Source organism: Homarus americanus, unplaced genomic scaffold (genome assembly GCF_018991925.1).
Source record: "Homarus americanus isolate GMGI-L3 unplaced genomic scaffold, GMGI_Hamer_2.0 scaffold30768, whole genome shotgun sequence".
Classification (NCBI taxonomy): Eukaryota; Metazoa; Arthropoda; class Malacostraca; order Decapoda; family Nephropidae; genus Homarus; species Homarus americanus.
Window position 1 is genome coordinate 33,249 of NW_024746690.1, and position 11,752 is coordinate 45,000.

At 47.2% G+C, this 11,752-nt stretch overlaps 1 protein-coding gene across 1 annotated transcript; it reads left to right on the top strand.

Moving 5' to 3' along the window:
- The first annotated feature begins 6,345 nt into the window (after positions 1–6,345).
- Positions 6,346–6,609, top strand: LOC121879409 (early nodulin-75-like). Its single transcript, XM_042386043.1, has one exon. It carries the CDS (start codon positions 6,346–6,348, stop codon positions 6,607–6,609), a length of 264 nt encoding a protein of 87 aa, XP_042241977.1.
- Positions 6,610–11,752: the final 5,143 nt, after the last annotated feature.

Genomic DNA, 11,752 nt, shown 5'->3' on the forward strand with positions numbered 1-11,752 from the left:
CTAATTAGTCCTGGTGACCCGCGAGAGGAAGTTCACGGTTTAATATCAATTGAATAATGGATAAACAAACTCTATAGGGGTTTTTAATTACATATTCTTCTCTTGAGTCTACTAGTCTTATAAAATTCCACCACAATTGATATATTAATCATTAAATTAATATGAACAATGAAAGACAAAAGTCGTGTCGTGAAATTTGGTGAAAACATCTGCCGAAGGTGTGAAACTTTTGGTGCACTCTGCCTTGTACATACAGTTTTTCCCTTTAATCCAAAAAATCAAGAGTATAATTTCTTAAAATATAATGAGAGCGAGATGGTTAGATATTGTATGACTTTATAAATTGAACTGGAAATTTGGTGTTTGTTTTTTATCGTGAATGTTTTTTTGTTTATTCTCGTTTAATTGGCTTGTGTTAGGGAGCGCTTTTTTACATGTAATTTCATCTTTGTCATTGAATACATATAATTGGTCTGTATCACTTGTTTGTTTAAATACTCTCTATAATTGGACTTTCTAACTGGCTTGTTTTATACACACTCTGTTTAATAGTGTATAAAATTGGTCTTTATCTCTGACTTTCATAACTTTTCTTTATAACCGGTTTGTTTAGTTATCTTATGTAATTGGTTATCACAAGTAGCTTTCGTTTTTAGCTCAATATAATTTGCTTTATATAATTGGTTTTGGTAATTGGATCACTTCACTGGATGAGTCACCAAGAGAAGGTTCCATGACGCACGAGGAGCCAAGCAGACTAAAAAAATGATGGTAATTTACCTGTTGAATGAAGCTGAAGAAAAAAATGATTCTTTTGGAAAATTTGATTAATTTACGAAAATTTTAATCTCGTATGTAGACAAACTAAATAACTGACTCAAATGTACGCACACAGTATATGAATATATATATATATATATATATATATATATATATATATATATATATATATATATATATATATATATATATATATATATATATATATATATATATATATATATATATATATATATATACTATATTGTGTGTGTGTGTGTGTGTGTGTGTGTGTTCAGTGTAGCCATTGAAGAATTTTTAGTCCTTAGAGACATCCAAAAACATGTCTGATATTTTCTTTTCTTTATCTTGATGTTGCAGCGTCTCCATCCATCCATCCATCTATCTATCCATCCATCTATCTATCTATCTATCCATCCATCCATCTATCTATCTATCTATCCATCCATCTATCTATCTATCTATCCATCCATCTATCTATCTATCTATCCATCCATCTATCTATCTATCTATCCATCCATCTATCTATCTATCCATCCATCTATCTATCTATCCATCCATCAATCTATCTATCTATCTATCTATCTATGTCAGGGTCCCTTCATATCCTTCTGTCGACCCTTCTATGTATGTATGTATGTATGTATGTATGTATGTATGTATGTATGTATGTATGTATGTATGTTCATTGTATCTCGCTCTTTCTATCTTGTTGTAAATTTGTCTCAGTCTCTCACTTTTTACATTCTCTATCTCTGTCTCTCTCCCACACTCTAGTCAGTATCTCTCCACACAGTCAGTATCTCTCTCCACACAGTCAGTATCTCTCCACACAGTCAGTATCTCTCTCTCTCCACCCAGTCAGTATCTCTCTCTCTCCATCCAGTCAGTATCTCTCTCCACACAGTCAGTATCTCTCTCCACACAGTCAGTATCTCTCTCCACCCAGTCAGTATCTCTCTCTCTCTCCATCCAGTCAGTATTCTCTCCATCCAGTCAGTATCTCTCTCCACCCAGTCAGTATCTCTCTCTCCACCCAGTCAGTATCTCTCTCCATCCAGTCAGTATCTCCATCCAGTCAGTATCTCCATCCAGTCAGTATCTCTCTCTCCACCCAGTCAGTCTCTCTCCACCCAGTCAGTATCTCTCTCCATCCAGTCAGTATCTCCATCCAGTCAGTATCTCTCTCCATCCAGTCAGTATCTCTCTCCATCCAGTCAGTATCAATCTCCACCCAGTCAGTATCTCTCTCCATCCAGTCAGTATCTCTCCATCCAGTCAGCTCTCTCCATCCAGTCAGTATCTCCATCCAGTCAGTATCTCCATCCAGTCAGTATCTCTCCATCCAGTCAGCATCTCTCCATCCAGTCAGTATCTCTCCATCCAGTCAGTATCTCTCTCCATCCAGCTGCATTCCTCTCTCCATCCAGTCAGTATCTCCATCCAGTCAGTATCTCTCTCTCTCTCCATCCAGTCACATCCTCTCCACCCAGTCAGTATCTCTCTCCATCCAGTCAGTATCTCTCTCCAGTCAGTATCAATCTCCACCCAGTCAGATCTCTCTCTCCACCCAGTCAGTATCTCTCCATCCAGTCAGTATCTCTCTCCATCCAGTCATTCTTTGTCTCTTTCTAGTCATTCTTTCTCTGACACCTTCTCTTTCAGTCATTCCTTCTGCTCACATAATACAAGGAGTTAAAAATTTGGTTGAGACAGCGGCAAGGCAGGAGGGTGCAGGTAAGGAGGGTGGCAGGTAAGGAGGGTGGCAGGTAAGGAGGGTGGCAGGTAAGGAGGTGGCAGGTAAGGAGGGGTGGCAGGTAAGGAGGGTGGCAGGGGGTGGCAGGTAGGGGGGGGTAGGAGGGTGGGAGGAAGGGGGTGGCAGGTAGGAAGGTGGCAGGTAAGGAGGGTGGGAAGGAGGGTGGCAGGTAAGGAGGTGGCAGGTAAGGAGGTGGAGGTAGGAGGGCGGCAGGTAAGGAGGGGGGGGGGTGGAGGGGTGGGGGCAGGAGGGGGTGGAGGGTGGGAGGTGAGGGGGCAGGTAGGAGGGCGGCAGGTAAGGAGGTGGCAGGTAAGGAGGGTGGCAGGGTAAGGAGGTGGCAGGTAAGGAGGGTGGCAGGTAAGGAGGGTGGGGTGGTAGGAGGGTGCAAGGAGGGTGGCAGGTAAGGAGGTGTAGGAGGGTGGCAGGTAAGGAGGGTGGCAGGTGGGGAGGGTGGCAGGTGGGGAGGGTGGCAGGTAAGGAGGGTGGCAGGTAAGGAGGGTGAGGAGGATCGAAGAGAGGCAATGGAGGCTAGGGAGGAAAGAGTGGGAGGAGGAAAGCTGAGGGAAGCTGGGAGGAAGGATGGAAGGAGCAGAGAGACAGGGAGACAGAGAGACAGGGAGACAGGGAGACAGGGAGACAGGGGGCTTCTTGGCTCATCAGGTTTACTAACAAACTCCTCCTGGACTTGAGCTTCACGCCGTGTTGATCAGAGTTTCACCCAAGCGAGTAAAAGTTCTTAAAAACACGTCATGAGTCTTTCAGTTCTGCGGCAAAGAAATCTTAAAAATACGTCACTAACTTCACAATCTGTGGCCCTTCAACTCTCACACAGACATCATCAATCTCACAAACTGTAGCACGTCAACTCTCATACAGACATCATCAATTTCACAAAGTGCATCACATAAACAAATAAAAAAATTCATAAATTGTAAACATATCAATATAATATAACTCTCAAGCCTCCAAATCCTCCCAGACATGTTATTAATCCCACAGACTGCATCAAATCTTACAACAAACTACCAACACATTAATTAGAGCTTGAGCTGTTGAGCCACCTGACACATTCCTGAAGTCTCCAACTCACACAAACACCTCACTAACGTCACACGAACTATTGCTTAAATATCAACTATGATCGTAAAGTCTCACAAACAGTTCAAGAACATCACAAATCATGGTATATATATTTTTTATAACTATAGTAAGTAGTAGGTAAGGGTCAGCTATCAAACAGGGAGGTACTGCCGCCTGTGAAGATATTGGAAGCATAATGTATTGTCTAATCGAATTAAGTCTCACAAACAATAACGATAAAACTCATAAACCATAATAGCAATAACATTCACAAACGCCTGAGGAGTCTCATAAACAGTATCATCAAAGCTATTCTGAAACCACAAACACTCAAAAACACAACATCAAACTCAACAAACTGTATCATCAACATACGAAAATATCCCAATTCTTCTAAACTCTTACAAACGGTTCACTACCATAACAAACAATACTATTAACATAAGACAAATTTACATATATCCAAAATGCCGATATATTCCTTATAGTTTCGTCATATTTCCCAAATATCCAAGACACATATAAATATAACTTCATAATATCGCTGAGGTCGAGTATTGGAATATTGAATATCGAAGAGGTTAAAGGCTAGTCCTGTGGAACGTCTATCTCTCTGAAGATTAGAAGAGATAGAGAGAGAGAGAGAGAGAGAGAGAGAGAGAGAGAGAGAGAGAGAGAGAGAGAGAGAGAGAGAGATTCTACCAGTTATATAATATTCCCCAAGGTTGAAACTATCTTCCTGGATTGTTGTTACATACCCAGTAATAAATCCGCTCTCTCTCTTCTCTTCTCTCTCTCTCTCTCTCTCTCTCTCTCTCTCTCTCAGGAAACTATTATATCCTTTACTTACACTCTTTCTGTTTTTTCCTTCTCTCTCTCTCTCTTCCTCATTATCTCATTATCTCATTATCTCTCTATCTATTTATCTCTCTCTCTCCTTTAGAGTAATCTTGTTCACAGCAAGTACGAACCAAGGGTATACACCTGACCTGTTCTTCATTTCCACATAATAAACGACTCATTTCCTGAACTAAGTCCCCTGGTGCAGGCTCTGAATTAAGTCCCCTGAAACAGACTCCTGAAGTAGGTCCCTGAAGTTCCCCTAAGCAGGTCCACGAAGCAAGTTCCTTTCAGCAGGCTTCTTAGATGTGGTCTCCTGAAAGCCGAAAGCGGCTCAAGAACGCCTTTGAGAAACGGCTGTGTGTCGTCCCCTGTGGGCAGTGTTGAGGCGGTACACCCACAGGGGAGGGACACTGAATATAATCGCTGCTGAACTTAACGTGTATCTGAGGAGATGTGTCGTTGGCATATGTGTGTCTTACGTTATTTAAATGACAATCACGAAGTTCGGTCATTGTCGGAAGGGATTCAGTCATCCAAACGAGAGACTCAGTCATCACTCCACAAAGTGACACCACAGACGGGTGAAGGAGGATGATCTAAGCTGTGTGTGGATGAGCACCAAGCGTGTGGAGTCACTGTCGTTGTCGCGAACCATTAAGAAACTAGCTGAAGGAGTTTGTAAAAGGTCAAGGACGAGCTGCTCCAAGTCTCAAAGTTATTTACTTTCTCCTGGCGGTGATACAGGAGGCAGAAGACTGTGTGCACCTCTGTGGATGAGCGCCTCTTCTGCAGGTATCATCAGGGAATGGGGTCAACTTTTCCTCGAGTGTCACGAGGTATATGGTCGAGAACGTTCCCCTACTGGTCTCGTTTATCATTCCGGGAGGCGATGCAGGAGGCGGAGAAGGAAGAATTAGCTGTGAATAAGCGCCCCCTGGTGTAATGTCAGCTCCCACGCAGCGCCTCCTCAGAGGGACAACTTTTCCTCGGCTCTCAACAGCTTGTATACGGTCGAGAGCAGACAGCTCCATGACTGCCAACTGAGCCCAAAAGAGGTATAACTCAATCCTCTCTCATAAGTTTTGGATGACGAACTTTGACGAGGTTTACCCAGCCTGATGGCCAAATGGTCCTGGTGGAAGTTGGGCATAAAGTTGATGGAAATTTATCACAGTGAATCTCCCGCATAACTCCAGCCACATCAGAGTGACGATGATACATAACCCTTTACACTATTATCTTTACAGTCTTCTTCACCAGCTTACACGAAAGTGGAATTAATTCATTAAATAATAATAAAGAAAAAATGTTCGAAAACACATATTACATTATGATACACAGAAAGTAAAATAAAGTGTCCCCGGACCATGAGTCACCCCCAAGTGTCCCCGGATGAGTCACCACCACTAGTGTCCCCGGACCATGAGTCACCACCACAAGTGTCCCCGGACCATGAGTCACCACCACTAGTGTCCCCGGACATGAGTCACCCACAAGTCCCCGGACCATGAGTCACCATCACAAGTGTCCCCGGACCATGAGTCACCACCACTAGTGTCCCCGGACCATGAGTCACCACCACAAGTGTCCCCGGACCATGAGTCACCACCACAAGTGTCCCCGGACCATGAGTCACCACCACAAGTTTCCCCGGATCATGAGTCCACCACAGTGTCCCCGGACCATGAGTCACCACACAAAGTGTCCCCGGATCATGAGTCACCACCACAAGTTTCCCCGGATCATGAGTCACCACAAGTGTCCCCGGACCATGAGTCACCACCACAAGTGTCCCCGGACCATGAGTCACCACCACAAGTGTCCCCGGACCATGAGTCACCACCACAAGTTTCCCGGATCATGAGTCACCACCGTGTCCCCGGACCATGAGTCACCACCACAAGTGTCCCCGGATCATGAGTCACCACCACAAGTTTCCCCGGATCATGAGTCACCCACAAGTGTCCCCGGATCATGAGTCACCACCACAAGTGTCCCCGGATCATGAGTCACCACAAGTGTTGGACCATGAGTCACCACCACAAGTGTCCCTGGACCATGAGTCACCACCACAAGTGTCCTCGGACCATGAGTCACCACCACAAGTGTCCCCGGACCATGAGTCACCCACAAGTGTCCCCGGACCATGAGTCACCACTAGTCCGTAGACCATGAGTCACTACCAGGTCATGAGTCACCACCAGGCCATATGTCACCACCAGGCCATGAGTCACCACTAGGTCATGAGTCACCACCAGGTCATGAGTCACCACCAGGCCACGAGTCACCACCAGACCACTGGGTCATGAGTCACCACCAGGCCATGTCACCACGGCCATGAGTCACCACTGGTCATAGAGTCACCACCAGGCCACGAAGTCGCCACCAGGCCATGAATCACTACCAGGTCCTCAGTCACCACCAAGTCATGAGTCACCACACCAGGCCATGAGTCACCACCAGGTCATGAGCACCAGGCCACGAGTCGCCACCAGGCCATGAATCACTACCAGGTCCTCAGTCACCACCAAGTCATGAGTCACCACCAGGCCATGAGTCAGCACCAGGCCATGAGTCACCCGCAGCTCAACTGGTGTTCCAAGAGAGTCACCATCTGGCCACAGCTGGCTCACTCTCACCAGCTTTCCCGGACACCAGCCTAATGAAGGAGTTGTGTGTTTACAGATGGTCATGACTGTAGAGAAAGGAGAGAGGAACAACCTGGAGATGATGGGAGGAAGAAGAGAGAGGAGTGAGATGACGGAAGAAGAAAGAGGAGTGAGATGACGGGAGGGAAGAGAAGGAGAGAAAGGAAGAAGGGTGAGATGACGGGAGGAAGAGAAGTGAGAAGAAGAGGAAGAGAAGAGGAGTGAGATGACGGGAGGAAGAGAAGTGAGGGAAGGAAGAGAAGAGAGAGGAGTGTGAGATGACGGGAGGAAGAAGAGAGTAGAGAAGGAAGAGAAGAGGAGTGAGATGACGGGAAGAAGAAGTGAGAGAAGGAAGAGAAGAGAGGAGTGAGATGACGGGAGGAAGAGAAGTGAGAGAAGGAGAGAGAAGAGAGGAGTGAGATGACGGGAGGAAGAAGTGAGAGGGAAGAGAGGGGAGATGACGGAAGAAGAAGTGAGAGAAGGAAGAAGGGAGTGAGATGAGGGAGGAGAAAGAGAAGAAGAGGAGGAAGAGAGGTGAGATGACGGGAGGAAGAGAAGTGAGAGAAGGAAGAGAAGAGAGGGTGAGATGACAGGAAGAAGTGAGAGAAGGAAGAAGAGAGAGGTGAGATGACGGGAGGAAGAAGAGAAAGGAGTGAGATGAGGAGAAAGTGAGAGAAGGAAGAAAGAAGGAGTGAGATGATGGGAGGAAAGAAAGAGAATGAGATGACGGGAGGAAGAAAGAAAGAAGAGGAAGAAAGAGGTGGATAGGCAGGGAGAGAGAGAAGTGAGAGAAGGAAGAGAAGGTGAGATGACGGGAGGAAAGAAGTGAGAGAAGGAAGAGAAGAGAGGAGGAGATGACGGGAGGAAAGTGAGAGAAGGAAGAGAAGAGAGGTGTGACGGGAGGAAGAAGTGAGAGAAGGAGGAAGAGAAGAGGCGTGATATGACGGGAAGAAGAGAAGAGAGGAGTGAGAGGAGAAAGAAGAGGAATGAGATGACGGGAGAGAGAAGTGAGAGAAGGAGGAAGAGAAAGAGGTGAGATGACGGGAGGGAAAGAGAAGTGAGAGAAGGAAGAGAAGAGGAGAGAGATGACGGGAGGAAGAGAAGTGAGAAGGAAGAGAAGGGATGGAATGACGGGAGGAAGAGAAGAGAGGAATGAGACGTGGAATGGGAGAGAGGAGTGAGAGGAGGAAGAGAGGAGGAAAAGAGGAGAGGAGGAAGACAGTAAAGTGAGAGGAGGAAGACAGAAGAACGAGAGGAGGAAGAGAGAAAAAGAATAATAGGAAGTAATGAGAAGAGGAGTGAGGGGGAAGAAGGAGGAGGTTGGTGGAGGTGGGAGAAAAGAGAGAGGAGAGGAGAATACTGGAGGATGAAGGGGGGAGGGGGGAGGTGGGTGGTGCAGGAGGAGGGGGAGAAGGAGGAGGAGGAGGAGGTGGAGAAGGAGGAGGAGGAAGATGCTGAAAGTAGGAACAGAAGTTGGAGTGATGATAGAGGAGGAGGAGAAGGAAGGAGGGTAGGAAAGGAAAAAGAAGAAGAGGAAGAAGAAGAAGAAAGAAAAAAGAAGAAAAAAAAAAAGAAGAAAAGGGGAGGAGGAGGAAGAGGAGGAGGAGGAGGAAGAATAGGAGAAGAAGGTGGACGTGATTAAGTATTGAACATCCTCAAAGACAACATCCTCCAACCTCCCTTTAATCCTTTCCCCACTTTTAATCCCTCCTCCACTCCCTTAATCCCTCCCCACCTCTCAATACCCCCCAGGCTTCTGTATGATAAACACCCACATGAAAGAAGCTGTGTCTCAAGGCGTCAATGGTTGTACAACAGTTAGTGAGTGTTGGAGATGTTTATATCTGCTATTGTGAGGATAAGAGGAGGGCGTGAGGGTAGTGGAGGGGTGAGGGGTGGGTGGAGGTAGGGTGAGGGTGGTGAGGTAGGGTGAGGTAGGTGGAGGTAGGGGTGAGGGTAGGTGGAGTAGGGGTGAGGGGTGGTGGAGGTAGGGGTGAGGTGGAGGTAGGGGTGGTGGAGGTAGGGGTGAGGGGTGGGTAGGGGTGAGGGGTGGGTGGAGGTAGGGGAGGGGTGGAGGGTGAGGGTGGGTGGAGGTAGGGGTGAGGGGTAGGTGGAGGGGGGGGTGAGGTGTGAGGGTGAGGTAGGTGGAGGTAGGGGTGAGGGGTGGGTGGAGGTAGGGTGAGGGGTGGGTGGAGGTAGGGGTGAGGGGTGTGGAGGTGAGGGGTGGGTGGAGGTAGGGGTGAGGGTGGTGGAAGGAGGGATGAAGGGTATGGAGGAGGGGGGTGGATGGAGGCTATTATGAACACCAGAGACTAACTCAAATGAACTTCCTCAATAACCATGATATATATACTGCATAATATAATATATGTTTGGATTTTATATGAGCTCCAATGAATTTTTGTGCACGCACGCGCGTGTCGTTCTTTGAATATATATAATTACAAACAGCATCAAATTAGTCACTGTCCAGTAAGGTGACCTGGCTTACATAGTTTCTCGATGGGAAATATTATGTAACTATCTACTATAGCCATCTCATGACGACCTGTCCCTCTACACCCGTCTGTCGTGGAGGATTGTCTGTGTATCTATCCCTGTCCCTCTACACCCGTCTATCGTGGAGGATTGTCTGTGTATCTATCCCTGTCCCTCTACACCCGTCTATCGTGGAGGATTGTCTGTGTATCTATCCCTGTCCCTACACCCGTCTATCGTAGAGGATTGTCTGTATCTATCCCTGTCCCTCTACACCCGTCTATCGTGGAGGATTGTCTGTGTATCTATCCCTGTCCCTACACCCGTCTATCGTGGAGGATTGTCTGTGTATCTATCCCTGTCCCTCTACACCCGTCTATCGTGGAGGATTGTCTGTGTATCTATCCCTGTCCTCTACACCCGTCTATCGTGGAGGATTGTCTGTGTATTCATCCTGTCCCTCTACACCCGTCTATCGTGGAGGATTGTCTGTGTATCTATCCCTGTCCCTCTACACCCGTCTATCGTAGAGGATTGCCTGTGTCTATCCCTGTCCTCTACACCCGTCTATCGTGGAGGATTGTCTGTGTATCTATCCCTGTCCCTCTACACCCGTCTATCGTGGAGGATTGTCTGTGTATCTATCCCTGTCCCTTACACCCGTCTATCGTAGAGGATTGTCTGTATCTATCCCTGTCCCTCTACACCCGTCTATCGTGGAGGATTGTCTGTGTATCTATCCCTGTCCCTACACCCGTCTATCGTGGAGGATTGTCTGTGTATCTATCCCTGTCCCTCTACACCCGTCTATCGTGGAGGATTGTCTGTGTATCTATCCCGTCCCTACACCCGTCTATCGTGGAGGATTGTCTGTGTATCTATCCCTGTCCCTCTACACCCGTCTATCGTAGAGGATTGTCTGTGTATCTATCCCTGTCCCCACACCCGTCTATCGTGGAGGATTGTCTGTGTATCTATCCCTGTCCCTCTACACCCGTCTATCGTGAGGATGTCTGTGTATCTATCCCTGTCCCTCTACACCCGTCTATCGTGGAGGATGTCTGTGTATCTATCCCTGTCTCACACCGTCTATCGTAGAGGATTGTCTGTGTATCTATCCTGTCCCCTACACCCGTCTATCGTGGAGGATTGTCGTATCTATCCCTGTCCTCTACAACCCGTCTATCGTGGAGGATTGTCTGTGTATCTATCCCTGTCCCTACACCCGTCTATTGTGGAGGATTGTCTGTGTATCTATCCCTGTCCTCTACACCCGTCTATAGTGGAGGATTGTCTGTGTATCTATCCCTGTCCCTACACCCGTCTATAGTGGAGGATTGTCTGTGTATCTATCCCTGTCCCTCTACACCCGTCTATTGTGGAGGATTGTCTGTATCTATCCCTGTCCCTCTACACCCGTCTATTGTGGAGGATTGTCTGTGTATCTATCCCTGTCCCTCTACACCCGTCTATTGTGGAGGATTGTCTGTGTATCTATCCCTGTCCCTCTACACCCGTCTATCGTGGAGGATTGTCTGTATCTATCCCCGTCCTCTACACCCGTCTGTCGTGGAGGATTGTCTGTGTATCTATCCCTGTCCCTCTACACCCGTCTATCGTGGAGGATTGTCTGTGTATCTATCCCTGTCCCTCTACACCCGTCTATCGTAGAGGATTGTCTGTGTATCTATCCCTGTCCCTCTACACCCGCTATTCATCGTAGAGGATTGTCTGCGTATCTATCCCTGTCCTCTACACCCGTCTATCGTGGAGGATTGTCTGTGTATCTATCCCTGTCCCTCTACACCCGTCTATCGTGGAGGATTGTCTGTGTATCTATCCCTGTCCCTCTACACCCGTCTATCGTGGAGGATTGTCTGTGTATCTATCCCTGTCCCTCTACACCCGTCTATCGTGGAGGATTGTCTGTGTATCTATCCCTGTCCCTCTACACCCGTCTATCGTGGAGGATTGTCTGTGTATCTATCCCTCTACAATCTGCTCCATCGTGGAGGATTGTCTGTGTATCTATCCCTGTCCCTCTACACCCGTCTATCGTGGAGGATTGTCTGTGTATCTATCCCTGTCCCTCTACACCCGTCTATCGTGGAGGATTGTCTGTGTATCTATCCCTGTCCCTCTACACCCGTCTATCGTGGAGGATTGT